This window comes from Salmo trutta, chromosome 3, assembly GCF_901001165.1.
Source record: "Salmo trutta chromosome 3, fSalTru1.1, whole genome shotgun sequence".
In the NCBI taxonomy this organism is placed as follows: Eukaryota; Metazoa; Chordata; class Actinopteri; order Salmoniformes; family Salmonidae; genus Salmo; species Salmo trutta.
The window spans coordinates 73,822,142-73,842,817 of record NC_042959.1 but is presented as its reverse complement, the minus strand read 5'-3'; the positions used below and the strand labels follow the sequence as shown (position 1 = coordinate 73,842,817).

The 20,676-nt window shown below is 41.9% G+C and overlaps 1 protein-coding gene across 1 annotated transcript; it reads left to right on the top strand.

The window, feature by feature from the left end:
- The first annotated feature begins 3,786 nt into the window (after nt 1-3,786).
- shisa7a (shisa family member 7a) lies at nt 3,787-19,647 on the top strand. Its single transcript, XM_029719594.1, has 6 exons — nt 3,787-4,614; nt 12,751-16,292; nt 16,563-16,720; nt 17,926-17,988; nt 18,187-18,372; nt 18,473-19,647. The coding sequence occupies exons 2-6, from the start codon at nt 15,523-15,525 to the stop codon at nt 19,645-19,647; spliced, it is 2,352 nt and encodes a 783-aa protein (XP_029575454.1). The 5' UTR covers nt 3,787-4,614; nt 12,751-15,522.
- The last annotated feature ends 1,029 nt before the right edge of the window (nt 19,648-20,676 follow it).

Below are 20,676 nucleotides of genomic sequence, written 5' to 3'. Positions count from 1 at the left end.
GATTTTTGTAAGGTTCATGCAGTCGACATGTAGGCGCAAGGCAGACCATTTTTATCACTAATGCAACATACTTTAAATGGTAGTGACCAACGATGGTCACGATTTGACAAAAGTGATCCACTTGAACATGCCCAACTTTACATAAATCATGTGAACAAAGGTCATGAAGGTTTGACTGCAGTCGACAGTAAGTTTCTGCAGATGCTCTTCACCAACTTCATCCTGCAACCATCACCTGCATTGTGGGAGGCTCTATTGTCAACCAATCATTACGGGTTTTTTATATGACCCACACCAATGTGACCAAAGACATGACTGAAACAGGAACCAACTTTGCCGCAATTCATATATACAGTGGATATGTACAAATGTATGTCATATTTGAGGCTCTCCTTTGCCAATTGATAGTATAATGTACACACATAGTGGCAAGAAAAAGTATGTGAACCCTTTGGAATTACCTGGATTTCTGTATAAATTGGTCATAAAATTTGATCTGATCTTCATCTAAGTCACAACAATAAACAAACACAATCTCCTTAAACTAATAACACACAATTATATGTTTTCATGTCTTTATTGAACACACCGTGTAAACATTCACAGTGCAGGGTGGAAAAGGTATGTGAACCCTTGGATTTAATAACTGGGTTACCCTCTTTTGGCAGCAATAACCTCAACCAAACGTTTTCTGTAGTTGTGGATCAGACCAGCACAACGTTCAGGAGGAATTTTGGACCATTCGTCTTTACAAAACTGTTTCATTTTAGCAATATGATGTTTGGTGTGAACCGCTCTCGAGGTCATACAGCATTTTCAATCGGGTTGAGGTCAGGACCACTCCAGAAGGTGTATTGTCTTCTGTTGAAGCCATTCTGTTGATTTACTTCAGTGTTTTTGGTCGTTGTCCTGTTGCATCACCTAACTTCTGTTGAGCTTCAATTGGCAGACAGATTGCCTAACATTCTCCTTCAAAATGTCTTGATTAACTTGGGAATTCATTTTTCCGTCGATGATAGCAAGCTGTCCAGGCCCTGAGGCAGCAAAGCAGCCCCAAAACATGATGCTCCCTCCACCATACTTTACCGTTGGGATGAGGTTTTGATGTTGGTGTGCTGTGCCTTTTTTCTCCACACACAGTGTTTTGTGTTCCTTCCAAACAACTCAACTGTAGTTTCATCTGTCCACAGAATATTTTGCCAGAAGCGCAGTGGAACATCCAGATGCTCTTTTGCAAACTTCAGACGTGCAGCAATATTTTTTTCTTCCGTGGTGTCCTCCCATGAACACCATTCTTGTTTAGTGTTTTACGTATCGTAGAGTCGTCAACAGAGATGTTAGCATGTTCCAGAGATTTCTGTAAGTCTTTAGCTGACACTCTAGGATTCTTCTTAACCTCATTAAGCATTCTGCGCTGTGCTCTTGCAGGCATCTTTGCAGGACGGCCACTCCTAGGGAGAGTAGCAACACTACTGAACTTTATCCATTTATAGACAATTTGTCTTTCCGTGGACTGATGAACATCAAGGCTTTTAGAGATACTTTTGTAACCCTTTCCAGCTTTATGCAAGTCAACAATTCTGAGATCTCTTTTGTTTGAGGCATGGTTCACATCAGGCAATGCTTCTTGTGAATAGCAAACTCACATTTTGTGTTGTTTTTTATAGGGCAGGGGAGCTCTAACCGACATCTCCAATCTTGTCTCATTGATTGGACTCCAGATTAGTTGATTCCTGACTCCAATTAACTTTTGGAAAAGGCATTAGCCTAGGGGTTCACATACTTTTTCCAACCTACACTGTGAATGTTTAAATGATGTATTCAATACAGACAAGAAAAATACAATAATTTGTGTGTTATTATTTTAAGCACACTGTGTTTTGTCTATTGTGACTAAGAGGAAGATCAGATCAAATTGTATGACTAATTTATGCAGAAATCCAGGTAAATCCAAAGGGTTCACATACTTTTTCTTGCCACTGTATATTTCTTTGGGGGGCCGCACAGCCCTCCATGTGCTCGCCAGAGGTAGCCTGACTGCCATTAGGTACCGAAATGAGATCCTCAGACCCCTTGTGAGACCATATGCTGGTGCGGTTGGCCCTGGGTTCCTCCTAATGCAAGACAATGCTAGACCTCATATGGCTGGAGTGTGTCAGCAGTTCCTGCAAGAGGAAGGCATTGATGCTATGGACTGGCCCGCCCGTTCCCCAGACCTGAATCCAATTGAGCACATCTGGGACATCATGTCTCGCTCCATCCACCAACGCCACGTTGCACCACAGACTGTCCAGGAGTTGGCGGATGCTTTAGTCCAGGTCTGGGAGGAGATCCCTCAGGAGACCATCCGCCACCTCATCAGGAGCATGCCCAGGCGTTGTAGGGAGGTCATACAGGCACGTGGAGGCCACACACACTACTGAGCCTCATTTTGACTTGTTTTAAGGACATTACATCAAAGTTGGATCAGCCTGTAGTGTGGTTTTCCACTTTAATTTTGAGTGTGACTCCAAATCCAGACCTCCATAGGTTGATAAATTGGATTTCCATTGATTATTTTTGTGTGATTTTGTTGTCAGCACATTCAACTATGTAAAGAAAAAAGTATTTAATAAGATTATTTATTTCATTCAGATCTAGGATGTGTTGTTTAAGTGTTCCCTTTATTTTTTTGAGCAGTATACATATGTCATACAGGGCTATTATTGTTTTCTCTTATTATCTGCGAGGTTTAACACCATGAATAAGCCCCATGCTTTACTGTTGGCTGAGAGGCTATAAGAGCTAGTATTGTAATCTGGGAGTATGATGTGCTTTGTCAAAAATAAATTAACATAGTCATTATTCTATGAAATCTAATGAAACACACAAACAAAAAAACTTTGTGTTATGCACACTACATGGAATTAGGGATTCAAACTTCTCTCACTTCTTTGAAGACATCAGCGTCTTATCACATTTTGAAATTTTAGGCCTATCCGTCATGGTTGACAGATTCACTCACGCGCATCAGTGTTCTGGCTTTGGATTGCGCCTGTCCTCTTCCCCCACCCCGTTTTCATCCCTTTCATAATTGCCACCAACATAATCACACAGTTGCTATGGCAACCGTTGGTGCACCCCTCTCTCTCTCCTTCTCTCTCTCTTGCTTTCTCTTTTAATACCCACATACACAAAAAGATAGTGAGAGAATGTATCAAGGCAGAAAAATATCAAAGGCCCCCATTTTGATGTATTTTTGCGCATTTATCATCTGATGACCAGCAGCATCATGACGACTGATGGCTGTCAATTTTCATCTTCATTTTTTTCTTCTAACACCTGTGACACTGTAGAGCAGCAGGGCTGGACTACCTCATTTTGGGCCCCGGGGCACCTACCTCCAGGGGGTTTTGTCATGAGGCTGAGAGAAAATGTTGCAGTTTTAAAGATAATTTCATGCAATTATACACATTTTGCCATGGGGCAAAGTTAAAAATGTGCTGTTTATAGTTTATCTCATGCTATTCTTCACATTTGACCATGAGACTGAGAGAAACATGTCCACTTTTAAAGCTAATTTCCCGCTATTCTACACATTTTGGCATTATGCTGAGAGTAAACGTTGCAGTTTTAAAGCTGATTTCCTGCAATTCTACACACTTTTCCATTGTTTATGACGTGTTCATATGCCATCTTGGGGGCCCCCTGGAAGTCGAGGGCCCCTGTGGCACGTTGGCCGTCCATAATGGTCCATAATCCGGCTCTGCATAGCAGTTGCAGTGCATCGTTGAGAAGGATAGCTCATGTCTTCTGTATACAGTCTTTCTGGTATTGGAACCAATCGTATTGGAACCATAATCACTTCCTTAAGCCAATTACAGACCATCATGGATGGATTGGAATTCAGCATCCGAAAGCCCTGGATAGAACTCTCATCAACACCAGTTCGAGCGACCAATGGGAGGGCACTTGCGCTTTGCGGACCTTAGTGAGACCAGTCGCACAATCCCATAGGCATTGTATGATCGGGGTCGGTCGGAATTTCTGACGAACTCTTATATCAGCTTGGAATAAATGGAACGTAAATTTGCAGAGGAAAAATGTGTAGTTTAATTCAGGAAAAAAAAATCTGTCGACCTTCCTTTTGACGGTGTGATATGCCTATTGTGCTGCACTTGCTCGCTATAGTGAGTTTCGTAGGATAGCTAGATTGCGTTTTCTTCTACGGATTTTTTTTTGACCAGACAATTATATGTGCAACACATGGAATTTATGCACATCGTTTAGTTACAAAATGTATTTCAGCAGGAAAGGTTAGACAATATTTCCATAAACTTGCCATTGCACAGCTTGTAGGCTATTCTAATAATAGTTTATTCCATCGATAGAGTCAACTAAAAGAGTTTAGCTCAGGTTAGTAAAAATAAATAGTGCAGATATGTCATATTGTCGACGGATATACTGGTACACAACATTGGGCAGCACTTGATCGACTACAAAATGAGGAGGATTTGTCACAATAGTCTTCCTTCAACAGTTTATAAGGCAGTCGTTATTGGCTAACCAGAGCGAATATATCGCAGCAATCCAGTGCGCACGGTCTCCCCGGCTGTTATCCGGCAGAACGCGCAGGTAAGACATGGCAATATATTCACCTTTTTTGATACAGGAACATCATGAAACAAATGCTCAGTAATAGTTACAATTTTCTTCGTGTTTCACGTTACCTCGGGTTCCACATATGGCACAAAGTGATTTGCTATCAATATGGATAAATATAGGATACAGCAACAAAACATATTGATTTGAAAGCTGCGCCACAGACATCAACTTATCACATAAACACGCTTGTAAGACGCAGCTGATACACATTGACACAGTTTTTATACATTGATTCTTCATATGTGATTAGACTACACACACGCAGCCAGTCAGTGTATACACACTCGGGTTCTTCTACACCCACGCACGCTTAATGATACATGCAAGTCATACCTCCGTAACCTACATGCAATAATGTATGCGTGCAGTGGCTGAGCTACAAGTTGTTAACCTGTAAAATATATAGATGTGGCGAAGTCCATTCATACACAGACCGGTTACAGCCAGATATGGGTACACAAGCAGCAGCAGGTTCATTGCGCAGTTAAACTCACTATGGGCATTTCAGATTTACGTCTGTTTGCACTAGACTACTTCTTCTCTGCTGGCCTTTTATCAGAACTAAAGCCATTTTTTTGTGCGGTGTGCATATTAGACTATTGTTTTTCAATATAGAATATGAAAGGAATGTTGTTGAAATGTGAGCATTTAACATTTTGCTCTTCACAGGGTGTGGAGATATTTTCCTCTCCACACCCTGATTGGATCAAACCAATCTGAAACCAATGAGTCATGATGGACAAGTTTTGTTACATCTTCTTCACACTATAGTATCATAAATCAATAAGCAAGATGCTGTTGCTGTGATACAATGGCATGCAGGACTAGTCCTGTGTGTTTGTTCTGAATAATTTAGTGTCATGTCATGATGTCCTTGCTTCAGTGGACATGGAACTCATGGATACATCATTCTGATCTGCACAGCACTGAGTGTTTTGTCCTTCACTTTTTGGTCCCATGTATTCTCTCACTCCCTCCCTCCTTTCCTCCCATCCTTTAGCATGCAACAATGTATGTGAGACAGCCTTGCCTCTGCCCCCACTCCTCATGCAACTGAAATGCTTCTAGTCAGGAAGAGACATAACTATAGAGAGACATCTTTATAGAGGAATCAAACTTACAATGTTACAGTATAAACTCAGTGGCCAGTTTAAGGTACACCCATCTAGTACCATGTCGGACCTCCTTTGCCTCCAGAATAGCCTGAATTCTTTCGGGCATGGAAACGTTGCTCAATTGGTATCAAGGGACCTAACGTGTGCCAGGAAAACATTCCCCACACCAATACACCACAGCTACCAGCCTGTCCAGGCAGGATGGGGCCATGGACTCATGCTGCTTACGCCAAATCCTGACTCTGCCATCAGCATGACGCAACAGGAACTGGGATTCGTTGGACCAGACAAAGTTTTTCCGCTCCTCAATTGTCCAGTGCTGTTGATCAAGTGCCCACTGGAGCCACTTCTTCTTCTTCTTGTGTTTAGCTGATAGGAGTGGAACCCGGTGTGGTCGTCTGCTGCAATAACCCATCTGTGACAAGGACCAACGAGTTGTGCATTCCAAGATGCCATTCTGCACACCATTGTTGTACTGCGTCGTTAGTTGCCTGTTTGTGGCCTGCCTGTTGCACGATTCTTGCCATTCTCCTTCGACCTCTAATCAACAAGCTGTTTTCGCCCACAGGATTGCCACTTACTGGATGCTTTTTGTTTGTCGCAACATTCTCGGTAAACCCTAGACTGTTGTGAGTGAAAAGCCCAGGAGGCCGGCTGTTTCTGAGACACTCGAAACCGCGCGCCTGGCACTGACGATCATACTTTGCTTAAGTCGCTCATTTTGCCCATTCTAGCGTTCAATCGAACAGTAACTGAATGCTTCGATGCTTGCTTTATATAGCACGCCACTACCATGTGACTCAATCTGTAGTGGCAAACTATTTTCGTAAACTGGCCACTGATTGTATAGTAGTAACTATACAGATATAACAATAGGGACTAACTTAAAGTAAATAGTGGTAACTATAGAGTTATAACTATAGAGATATCTAACTTAAGATGTTACAGTATATAGTAGTAACTATAGAGATATAACTATAGAGATATCTAACTTAAAATGTTACAGTATATAGTAGTAACTATAGAGATATAACTATAGAGATATCTAACTTAAGATGTTACAGTATATAGTAGTAACTATAGAGATATAACTATAGAGATATCTAACTTAAGATGTTACAGTATATAGTAGTAACTATAGAGATATAACTATAGAGACTAACTTACAGCATATAGTGGTAACTATAGAGATATAACTATAGCGATATCTAACTTAAGATGTTACAGTATATAGTAGTAACTATAGAGATATAACTATAGAGATATCTAACTTAAGATGCTACAGTATATAGTAGTAACTATAGAGACTAACTTACAGCATATAGTGGTAACTATAGAGATATAACTATAGCGATATCTAACTTAAGATGTTACAGTATATAGTGGTAACTATACAGATATAACTATAGCGATATCTAACTTAAGATGTTACAGTATATAATAGTAACTATACAGATATAACTATGGAGACTAACTTTCAGCATATAGTGGTAACTATATAGATATAACTATAGAGACATCTAACTTCTGATGTTACAGTATATAGTGGTAACTATATAGATATAACTATAGAGATATCTAACTTACGATGTTACAGTATATAGTGGTAACTATAGAGGTATAACTATAGAGATACATTTCTTCTGATGTTACAGCATATAGTGGTCTCTGTAGACATATCTAACTTCTGATGTAACATCATTATGTGGTAACTATAGAGATATAACTATAGAGATATCTAACTTCTGATGTTACAGCATATAGTGGTAACTATAGAGATATAACTATAGAGACTAACTTACAGTATATAGTGGTAACTATAGAGATATATCTATAGAGACATCTAACTTCTGATGTTACAGCATATAGTGGTAACTATAGAGATATAACTATAGAAATATCTAGCTTCTGATGTTACAGCATTTAGTTGTAACTATAGAGACTAACTTACAGTATATAGTGGTAACTATAGAGATAAACCTATAGAGACGTCTAACTTACGATGATATAGCATATAGTGGTAACTATAGAGATATAACTATAGGTCACTATTTTGTGATGATCTAGTTTCGTTGGTGGAGTTTAAACACTTGATCGATGTATATATCATAGAGGAGTGTAATTGTTTTTAGGCCAGCTGTTTTTAGTCAAGACGTTTGTGTTTTTAATGTAAAATGTTTTTATTTTACTGTATGTGTGTTTATAGTTTTGTTTAATGTTGTGTTAGTGTATGTAAGTTGTTTTGTTTGAAACGTTGTTCCCTCTGCTGCTATTGGACCAGGTCTCTCTTGGAAAAGAGATGTTATCTCAATGAGAAAAACCTGTATAAATAAAGGTAATAAATAAAAAATAAATAAATTGAGATATCTACCTTTTGATGTTACAGCATATAGTGGTAACTGTAGAGATGTAACTATAGAGATATCTGATTTACGATGTTACAGCGTATAGTGGTAACTATAGAGATACAACTATAGCGATATCTAACTTATGATGTTACAGTGTATAGTGGTAAGTATAGAGATATAACTATAGAGACTAACTTTCAGTATATAATGGTAACTATAGAGATATAACTATAGAGACATCTAACTTCTGATGTTACAGTATATAGTGGTAACTATAGAGATATAATTATAGAGACATCTATCTTCTGATGTTACAGTGTATAGTGGTAACTATAGAGATATAACTATAGAGACATCTATCTTCTAAAGTCACAGTGTATAGTGGTAACCATAGAGATATAACAACAGAGACATCTAACTTCTGATGTTACAGCATATAGTGGTAACTATAGAGATATAACTATAGAGATTTCTAACTTCTGATGTTACAGCATATAGTGGCAACTATACAGATATAACTATAGAGACTAACTTGCAGTATATAGTGGTAACTGTAGAGTTATAACTATAGAGATATCTAGCTTCTGATGTTACAGTGTATAGTGGTAACTATAGAGATATCTAACTTACAATGTTACAGCATATAGTGGTATCTATACAGATATAACTATAGAGACTAACTTACAGTATATAGTGGTAACTGTAGAGTTATAACTATAGAGATATCTAGCTTCTGATGTTACAGCATATAGTGGTAACTATAGAGATATCTAACTTCTGATGTTACTGTATATAGTGGTAACTATAGAGATATAACTATAGAGATATCTAACTTCTAATGTTACAGTATATAGTGGTAACTATAAAGATATCTAGCTTACAATGTTACAGCATATAGTGGTATCTATACAGATATAACTATAGAGACTAACTTAGAGTATATAGTGGTAACTATAGAGTTATAACTATAGAGACATCTGACTTCTGATGTTACAGTGTATAGTGGTAACTATAGAGATATCTAACTTACAATGTTACAGCATATAGTGGTATCTATACAGATATAACTATAGAGACTAACTTACAGTATATAGTGGTAACTATAGAGATATAACTATAGAGATATCTAACTTGCAATGTTACAGCATATAGTGGTAAATATAGAGATATAACTATAGAGATATCTTACTTATGAGTCCGCAGCATGTACTGGTTACTATACAGATTTAACTATAGAGACATCTTTCTTGCGATGTTACAGTATATAGTGGTAACTATAGATATATAACAACTGAGACATCTAACTTCTGATGGTACAGCATATAGTGGTAACTATAGAGTTATAACTATAGAGATATCTAATTTCTGATGTTACAGTATATAGTGGTAACTATAAAGATATAACTATAGAGATATCTAACTTCTGATGTTACAGCATATAGTGGTAACTATAGAGATTTAACTATAGAGACATCTAACTTCTGATGTTACAGTATATAGTGGTAACTATAGAGATATCTAACTTACAATGTTACAGCATATAGTGGTATCTATACAGATATAACTATAGAGACTAACTTACAGTATATAGTGGTAACTATAAAGATATAACTATAGAGATATCTAACTTCTGATGTTACAGCATATAGTGGTAACTATAGAGATTTAACTATAGAGACATCTGACTTCTGATGGTACAGCATATAGTGGTAACTATAGAGTTATAACTATAGAGATATCTAATTTCTGATGTTACAGTATATAGTGGTAACTATAAAGATATAACTATAGAGACATCTAACTTTTGATGTTACAGCATATTGTTGTAACTATAGATATATAACTATAGAGACATCTTTCTTGCGATGTTACAGTATATAGTGGTAACTGTAGATATATAACAACAGAGATCTCACTTTTGATGTTACAGCATATTGTTGTAAATATAGCTATATAACTATAGAGACATCTTTCTTGCGATGTTACAGTATATAGTGGTAACTGTAGATATATAACAACAGAGATCTCACTTTTGATGTTACAGCATATTGTTGTAAATATAGATATATAACTATAGAGACATCTTTCTTGCGATGTTACATTATATAGTGGTACCTATAGATATATAACAACAGAGATATCTAACTTCTGATGTTACAGTATATAGTGGTAACTATAGAGTTATAACTATAGAGATACTAACTTCTGATGTTACAGCATGTAGTTGTAACTATAGAGATTTAACTATAGAGACATCTGACTTCTGATGTTACAGTGTATAGTGGTAACTATAGAGATATCTAACTTACAATGTTACAGCCTATAGTGGTATCTATATAGATATAACTATAGAGACTAACTTACAATATATAGTGGTAACTATAGAGTTATAACTATAGAGATATCTAGCTTCTGATGTTACAGCATATAGCTGTAATTATTGAGATAGAACTATAGAGATATCTAGCTTCTGATGTTACAGTATATAGCTGTAATTATTGAGATAGAACTATAGAGATATCTAGCTTCTGATGTTACAGCATATAGCTGTAATTATTGAGATAGAACTATAGAGATATCTAGCTTCTGATGTTACAGCATATAGCTGTAATTATTGAGATATAACTATAGAGATATCTAACTTCTGATGTTACAGTATATAGTGGTAACTATAGAGAAATAACTATAGAGATATCTAGCTTCTGATGTTACAGCATATAGCTGTAATTATTGAGATAGAACTATAGAGATATCTAATTTCTTATGTTACAGCAAATGTCATTTTTACATTTTTACTTGTAGGTGTGTTAGGATACTGGTGATACATTACAGGAATTATAACTGCATGATGTTTCACTCTAATTTGCGTCTTTAGTCGTGACAAGTCTTTTGGATGAGTATATCCTGCTGGAAAATGCAGGTTGGGATGCCTTTTCATGAGAATAGATGTTGTTAGTTGAAATGATTAGGAATGTGGTGATGGACATAGAATAATGTATGGATAGAGGATGAAATGGAAGATATTATGGTATCATGGACAACCAGTGATGATGGAGGTAGAAGTTTCAGAATTGGCTAATAGGTGTAGATTGGACTATACCTCATTTTCTGTCTCTCTCTCCATCTATCTCTCGCTCTTACACACAGACAGAGCTGCAGTGCTATTCTAAGAGAGTTAGCTGCCTCAACCCACGCACCAAATCTGAGAAAGAGAGAGAAAGGGAGAACGAGGGAGATGGGAGACAGGAGAGAGCGAGAGGAATGAAAGGAGAGAGGGAGAGACTACAGAAAGGTTCAGAATGCCTGTAGTGTACTGCAGTCACACACACACACACACACACACACACACACACACACACACACACACACACACACACACACACACACACACACACACACACACACACTATCTCTCTGACTGACATATGTGCTGCCACTTCAACAACAGCATTAACAGTATTCATTGTGCAGATCAGATCTTGCAGATGCAAGGGAAAGGACATCCAAACCACTCTCTTCCATCATATTTCATGCTTGTTGTGTCTCCCTATCTTGTTATGTTGTTTGGGTTGTGCATTTGTGGGTCTGTCTAACTGTGATGTGCTGTGCTGTGCGGTGTTATATTGGTAAGTGCTGGGAGAAATGTACTTCATTCTGTGCCACCCACACACCGCCCTCCCACTCACGACCGTCTCTGCGTCTATACCTCTGGCTCTTCCTGCTCCCCACCAACTCTCTCTGCTCATTTAAATCCCGACCCTACATTTATCCCCCTGCTCTGTCTCTCTGTTTCACTCTTTCTTTCTCTCCCTCTCTCATCTGCTTTTCAGGAGCTGATGCTCCTGCAAAAGGCAGACACACTAACACAGACACACCTAGCATACCTTCATGCACACACACCGTGAAGGAGTAGCTTTGTATGTATGGATTTATTGTGTATTTATTTATATAGGATCCTAAACTTTCAATGAATTATCACATCCTTCCAGTTAATTGATCTTTATTTATCAGCTCAACCTTTACCTGTTGGTTTGAACGTTAGAATGAGTGACATGCCCCTTTAATTGTGTGAGCTGACTGCGTTCAAGCTTTGTTAATTAGCTGATTGCACTTGCACACACCTGTGGCCTGCTGCCTGATGCGCTTCAGTTTGTTTAAATGGAGGATGGTGTTCTGTGTGTGAGTGGGACTGCTGGGATGTCTGCAAGTTTTTAATAAAACGACACTATTTATTACGATATCACTATCTCTGTCTCATCAATGTGAGAGCCAGCTATCTCACACACGCATAACAGCACACAAATTCAGGTGCATATGGCTGGCTGCCCTACACACACACACACACGCACGCACGTGCACGCGCGCGCACGCACACACACACACACACACAGCATACATGCCTACACACACACACAACAGCACACAAATTCAGGTGCATACAGTATGCATGGTGCACACTTCTTGACAAGTTCTATTCCAATTTATAGCTAGAAATTCATAGCAATTCATGAGTGTCTTACAGAGTGTGTTGTCTGTGTGTTGCTGTGGTGTGTGTTAGAATACGAGGGAGGGAGTGTGTGTGAGTGTGTTTGTGTGTGTGTGAAGTTCACTCTCCAAATCGATTCTTTCTGTGTTCCATACAGGATCCACAAATCTGTGAAGACATTCCAGGCCTGATCCCCTTTATCCAAATCTGAAGACAATCCAGGAAATCAAGCAGAACTTTCAGGGAACAGAAGTGTTCTCTATAAAAACTTGGAACAACAGTGAGAACTGCTGGTTGTATTCTCCATTGTTTTTATTCACATGTATTGAAACAAGTAGAGCCATCAGTGATTTCAGCAGCCCCCTCCCGCCTCCCCTATCCATGCCTACATGCTCAGCGACAGATAAGAACTGTTTTGATAATTGTATGTAATTATAATTTGTGTGGGAGACGGAGCTGTCTCTGTCTATTATCACCTGTAACCTCAGACACAATAACTCCACACATTTACATATTTCTCTCCAAAAATGCTTTTCTTTCAGTTTTAGGACCAAATGAGGAATAATCAGAGTTATTGAAGGAATGGCACATGTGAACTACAATGTGCTATTCAGTCCTCAACCATCATAATGAGACACAACTGAATTCAATCTGTAGAGTTACATCTAAACCTCAAGCTCTTTTCCTTGTATATTCTATACTAGACCATACATACTAAGTTTGTACATCTAAACCTCAAGCTCTTTTCCTTGTAAATTCTATACTAGACCATACATACTAAGTTTGTACATTTAAAAACAGAGGTACCCACCCAGCCACTAGCTAAAATGAAAACGGCTTTTTCAGCTGTCTATTTGATATAATACGATTTGTCGTACCGTTTTATATTTTCTCCTCATTTGCGGTATTCACTGTCCTCTGTCCTTAATGTAGGGCGCTGGCTCTGTAGCCTTCAGCCCAATCAGAGGAACAGTAAGTGCCTATGCATTTTAGATAAGACCATAAAACATTTAAGTAAATAAGTGGCCAATGCATTATGTAGTTAGTGACCTGTGATGTTTATATGCCTGGAAGGGCAATGTCCTGCTTTACAGTCACACAGTAATGTTTACACTACGTCACAGCCATTCAGTGCCCTGACCCGTTAAGAACCACTACGCCACAGCCATTCAGTGCCCTGACCCGTTAAGAACCACTACGCCACAGCCATTCAGTGCCCTGACCCGTTAAGAACCACTACGCCACAGCCATTCAGTGCCCTGACCCGTTAAGAACCACTACGCCACAGCCATTCAGTGCCCTGACCCGTTAAGAACCACTACGCCACAGCCATTCAGTGCCCTGACCCGTTAAGAACCACTACGCCACAGCCATTCAGTGCCCTGACCCGTTAAGAACCACTACGCCACAGCCATTCAGTGCCCTGACCCGTTAAGAACCACTACGCCACAGCCATTCAGTGCCCTGACCCGTTAAGAACCACTACGCCACAGCCATTCAGTGCCCTGACCCGTTAAGAACCACTACGCCACAGCCATTCAGTGCCCTGACCCGTTAAGAACCACTACGCCACAGCCATTCAGTGTCCTGACCCGTTAAGAACCACTACGCCACAGCCATTCAGTGCCCTGACCCGTTAAGAACCACTACGCCACAGCCATTCAGTGCCCTGACCCGTTAAGAACCACTACGCCACAGCCATTCAGTGTCCTGACCCGTTAAGAACCACTACGCCACAGCCATTCAGTGCCCTGACCCGTTAAGAACCACTACGCCACAGCCATTCAGTGTCCTGACCCGTTAAGAACCACTACGTCACAGCCATTCAGTGTCCTGACCCGTTAAGAACCACTACGCCACAGCCATTCAGTGTCCTGACCCGTTAAGAACCACTACGTCACAGCCATTCAGTGCCCTGACCCGTTAAGAACCACAACCTCTCCAACTGCCAGTCAAATGGTCTGCAACATCTAAAAGCACAGGAACACAAATGATTTACATTTATTTAGCACAAGATTTATTTAGTACAAATCTTTTATTTAGCATAATACTGAAACATTAAACGTTTATATGTAGAGATTTTTCTACTTTTTCAGAGATTATTAGTTTACAGGTTGATTCTAAGTGCAAACTTGGAATGTATCCAGCGCCAAAACGACATGATTGAATCATTAACTGTTTACATTTTAGGAACAATGTTTACAGAGGACTGTTGCCCTTAAAACACAGGCCTATGTGTCATTTTGTGACATATTATTTTACAAGTGCCATAACCGAAAGGAAATGTATAACATTGCCATAACTCATTGAGGAAGCTTACTTCTTGTCTTCAGCAAAACAAAGCACAACGTGTTCAGGAATATGTCATGGTGAAGGTAAAAACCTTTCATCCAAGGAGATTCCATCTATTTTTGTATTTTTGCATGTGAATGTTATAACCTCAAACTAACTTCACATGATTCATAGCTAGGTTTTGTATGGTAGATAGATTCTAGAACTAGGAGAAGAAATAGACGATCTGGGTTTGATCAAGATCATAATGTTCAATTTACCCTCGTTTACTCTGTGAGGCTTATACAGATCTGATTTTACTGTAATGGGATGCAGAATATTATCACAGATGTTGATGTTGAAGATAATAGTAACAGAATGAAAGCCATGTAAATACCTCTGTCACCAATGGTTGACACTTACAACTGGTTGACACTCATGACTTCCATCTCTTAAAGCGTATCTAGAATTCATTCACAAAGTTCATCAGACATACTCATAATTAAATTAAGATATTTTGAAACTATGAGTACCAAACAACTCATACCTGCTACCTAAATGTTTCAAATAGTGTTTTAGTGGTTTAATTCTGAAAAAAGGACAGCATTGTAACAGCGTTGAGTCGACAACAGAAAATAGAGCTCTTAGTCATGTAAAGATGACGCCCACCACCAATCTCCAAGTCTTCGCCGTCTCCCTCCTCTCTCTCCTTGCTGCCCCACTTACCACAGCTGAGGACAGCTCCCCCTCTCCCACTCCCTCTCCCCTACGTACCGACCCCCGGCCTCGCCAGGGGGGCTCCACCGACCCCCCTCAGTCCGCCCCCAGCCCCCCTCTCCTCCTCCTGGCCATCCATGCCAACCTCCGCCCCGCTGCCCTCCGGGGCAGGCCCAAAGCTCCAGAGAAACTTCCAGAATCCCCTGGGGTTCTGGAGACCCCTTCCCGGCCCCTGGCCCAGATCATGTTCCCTAAGAACGTGACGTCTGCGGCAGCGGGAGCCCTGGCTCCTCCTTTGGGCGCGGCCCAGGTGGCTCCTCCTCCCCGCAGACTGGTGGACGTGGACGTGTGCCATGGTTACTATGACGTCATGGGCCAGTTGGACAACACCTTCAACTGCTCCAAGGACAGCTTCATCTACTGCTGTGGCAGCTGCCACTACCGCTTCTGCTGCCCCGACCCCACCCGTCGTTTGGAGCAGAGCAGCTGTACCAACTACGACTCCCCGGATTGGGCCAAGACCCAGCCACCAAACGCCATACTCCTGGATGATGATGAGCCGGAACTGGACCCTCTGCAGCCTCTGAGCCACAACACAGGATTTGTGATTGGAGGTGTCATTGTGTTTATGGTAGCAGTTGCCGTGGGGATTAAGATAATGTTCAACAAGGTGTCGCAGCAGGCCAACAACGGAGAGATCAACATGCCCAGGTAAGGGGAGGGGTCAATCAGTCACAGACCAGACAGATGAACAGACAGAGCATAAGACAAACAGACAATCACACAGACAGATAGACAGATGGACAGTCAGACAGACAGACAAACACAGATTATTTAATAATTTCATAAGATCAGACAAGATATGATATCGTTAATGCCAGGGGGGGAACTGTTATTACTCCAGGCAATAAAACACATTTTACACCAGCTAATTACTTATACGTTTACATTTTTGACATGATCTTTTTGGTTTCTCCTCAGAGCGCTGGTGGACATGTTGCGTCACCAGTCCAGTCCAGTGCAGCAGGATGAGAGGAACAACAGCGTGGCTCTGTGTGGTTCAGGGGAAGGACAGGGTACGCTGGGCAGACCTCCCAAAAACCTCTACGCCCCTGGCCTGCCCAGCAAGGACAACAGACGTGAGTGGCCAGGGGAGCATTCGGTTGGAACAAACAGGAAACATGTTTTTGAAATAAAAAAGGGAAATGAGGACAAGCTCACATAGTACACTTCTGTTTCAAAGTCGTTTCTCCTGTTTTGTGCTGTTGTTGGGCTTTAGGCTTATTTCAAACTGTCTTGTAAGAAAGGGGAAGGAGTAAAATGGATTAGATTAGATGAGGTTATTAGTCACATGCACTGTGTTGCAGATGTAATCGCAGGGCACAGTGAAATACTTATGATCCGAGCTCCAACAGCGCAGGTCAAAAAAAGAGAAGTGAATGAGACAATAATAAAAATAATATTACAACTGTAGCAATGATAATGTATATTGGGGGGAGGGGCAGGGTAAGTGCTAATGGGAGGGGGTAGAATATCCATAGGGGGAAAAGCAAGGGGGAGGGAGTAGGTAGCTGCCTAGTGGCTATTCAGTAGCCTGATGGTTGGTGGTAGAACCTATTGGCCAGTCTGACAGTTTTTGCCTTGATACTCCTATACTGCCAGCGTCTGAGTGATGGAAGCAGGGAGAACAGGCCACGATGGCTTGGGTGCCACGAGGTCCCTGATGATCTTCTTGGCCTTCCTGCGACGCCTGGTGTTGTAGGTGTCCTGGAGGGCAGGCAGTGAGCACCTAATGGCTCGTTTGGCTGAGCGTACCACCCTCTGTAGAGCCTTGCAGTCAGCGGCGGTGGAGTTGCTGTACCAGGATGCAATGCAGACCAACAGTAGTCTCTCGATGGTGCTCCTGTGAGGGCCCTCGGAGACAGGACAAGTTTATTCAGCCTCCTGAGGTAGAAGAGTCGCTGCTGTGCCTTCTTTACCGTGGTGTCCGTGTGGTTTGACCATTTCATCTCATTGGAGATGTGTACGTCGAGGAACTTGGAAGTTTTCGAAGAGGGACAGTTATGTGAAACACAGTGAAATATCCTGGTCGATTCCCACAGGCTCAATAAATGATAAGTGAGTGAGCGTGTAAAGGGGAACTGGCCCAGGTAATGTAAAAGAGGATGGATGCCTTGATCTTAATGTGGTTAATAAACCATGAAGCTAGAAATCTCCTGATAACATCCACAACTGAACACATCATACAGTGTATCCCTCTGCTGTCTCACTCACGAACACACACACATCTACATTATGTATACACTGTTGCTCCACTGCTGATGACTGTTTGTTTGTTTTGCAGTGGGGAATATTCAACACAATTTTATCCATTCAGGAACCAGTCCCAATCACACTGCTACCATCGGTAAGTCAACTGGTGGTGTAAATGGTTGGATCCAGTGACATACTGTAATGTATGCATCTGGTGCCCTTCCATGTTTTACAGTTATTCACAATAATGTCTTAGATGTCAATGATACCAACCTGGTTAGATAAAGGTTGTCCAAAAAACAACAATTAAGAAACAAACACACCATAACATAGCTGTCTTTTGACTCCTCAGAACACGCCCCCCGTATGAACAACGCCCAGCTGGCGGCAGGAGGCACTCTTCTGTCCAGCAAACACAACAATACTAAAGGGCAGCCCTCCTTCCACCACTCCCTCCACAACCTGGCACAGCTCCCCCCATCCTACGAGAACGCCACCAAGCCAGAGCTCAACAGATACTCCTCGCTCAAACGCCTGGGTGAGTAGTGTAGCACGTAGCAGCATAGAGATAGACCCCGTTACACAGAAAACAATAGCTCTATGACTTATGTGTTTCACTATTCCTCTTTTGATTCCAGAAAAGAGTGGTCTTGATGAATATTCATCGGGCTACTGCACCACCAAGAGGCGTCCCCACACGGCCCAGCCTGCTCTCCAGTCCTCCAGTCACCACATCCCCTGTGGCGGAGACTACAACACCATGGGTGGGAGGGGCACCCTCCCCCGCCACGCCCCCCGACCCTGGATCCAACCCACCGGCCTACCCCCCGTCTCCCCCACGGTCAACCCCTACCCCCTGGACCCAACCGAGCAGCACTACAACCCCAACTACGACACCCTGTCCAAGCCTGCCAGGAAGGTCATGTCGCAGGACCAGCTACTCAACATGGGGGACGTCCCCGGGAACACTGGGACCCTCTCCAGGATGTCCAAGAACCAGCAGCACCAGTACTACAAAGCCATGGCTGCTGCTACTAAGAACTCCAACACCCAGACCCTGACAAGGAAGCCCCAGGATCGACCCCAGGAGAGGCCTCAGTCCAACAACCAGACCCTGACAAGGAAGCCCAAGGATCGACCCCAGGAGCGGCCTCAGTCCAACACCCAGACCCTGACGAGGAAGCCCCAGGATCGACCCCAGGAGCGGCCTCAGTCCAACACCCAGACCCTGACGAGGAAGCCCAAGGATTGGGCCCAGGAGCGTCCCCAGGATCGCCTACTCATGTCCCCAGATCACCTGGAGGAGAGTATGGGTAGAGGGGTCGGAGGGATGGGAGCGGGTGCGCAGGATCCATACGCCCATGGAGGCGGGGGAGGCATGGTCCCCACTCTCCCCCGGGGTGGTCTCACCCCTCAGCAGAAAGCCCAGTCCCAGCAGAATGTATGTGCCACGCCCTCCCTGGACCGTCACCACATGATCAAGATGAACTCTCACCCCACCTCAGGGAGGGAGCAGGAGAGAAGCCAGGGCATGACGGGGCATATGAGTGGAGGCATGGGGGGAGGCATGGGGGGCTGGGGTGGTAGCGAGATGCCCGGGGCGGGGGTTGTCATGGGAACAGGGACACTAGGGGGCCACAGCGCCAAGAGGATGGCTTTCGCTGCCAAGAGGCAGAACACTATCGAGCAGTTACACTTTATACCAGGAGGGGGCGACGGAGGAGCGGGAGGAGGAAGTAGAGGAGGAGGAAGTGGAGGAGGAGGAGGCAGTCAGGGCATCAGGACAGGCAGTAAGAATGAGGTGACAGTGTGAGGGGCACCAGGTAGAAATTGCCATCAACTGCAGAGCTAAGATCAGATCATCTCACCCCTAAAACCACCCTTAACCATTAGGGGGATGAAAAAATATCTGACTCTGTATCAGTGGTTAGGGCATATTCTACCTACTGTGTGTGTGGTCTTCATGAAGAGAGTAGACATATGAGAATAGGAAGGGTAGAGAAGGAAATATGGTGAATCAATCTGTACATATAGGGAGATGAAGGACTTGCTTAGAGGTCAAAATGGTAGAGGAACGGAATTATCCTGCCATTTTTATATATGTGATACATCAGCCATATTTCATATCTAAATGTGCCATGTTGCCATACACTGATGCCATGAATAACTGAAAAATAACAAACGTGGGAGAAATTAGATAGCTAGGACTTAGTTAAGAAACTGGTTTATTCATGCATAACCTTGTGTTTTATATCAAATGTTTTACAGAATAAAGAAACCTTTGAGCCATATTAGAAAGGAGGGACCAAGATAATATATCTAAGTATGAGAGAGAGAAGGGTGGTGTACGGCCAGACTGTGTACTTCAGTGTTACAAAGAAAAACAGGTTACACTTGTATCAAAGGATGCTATTTTCCCCATGGAGCATTGAACTGATGATCTTCATGACCTATGATGTGGAATGTTGGATGATATAAGGTTTTGAATCCAGGGAGTGGTGTACGAGTGAGCCCGCCTCATTCTGACGCAGGAAAACAGAGTTGTCGATAGTTTCTTCTTGTGTGAATGAATGAGTGACATTGGGAAAATTGCTTCCATACATTCTCTAGTTGCCCCCAGTAACTGATCTGAGGTCAGTTTTGCATCCCACCACCGCCTAATAGTTATGCTCAGCATTTGGGGAGGTTGAGCTGATCCTAAATCTGTGCCTAAGTGCAACTTCTACCTGGAGCTCCCCTGTGACCCAGCTGTCTTCATCAGGACAACCAAATCTGATTGAGCCATGAGTCACTATGTTTGACGAGGAACTTCTGAGTTGGTCAGCCTACCAATAGGATGATT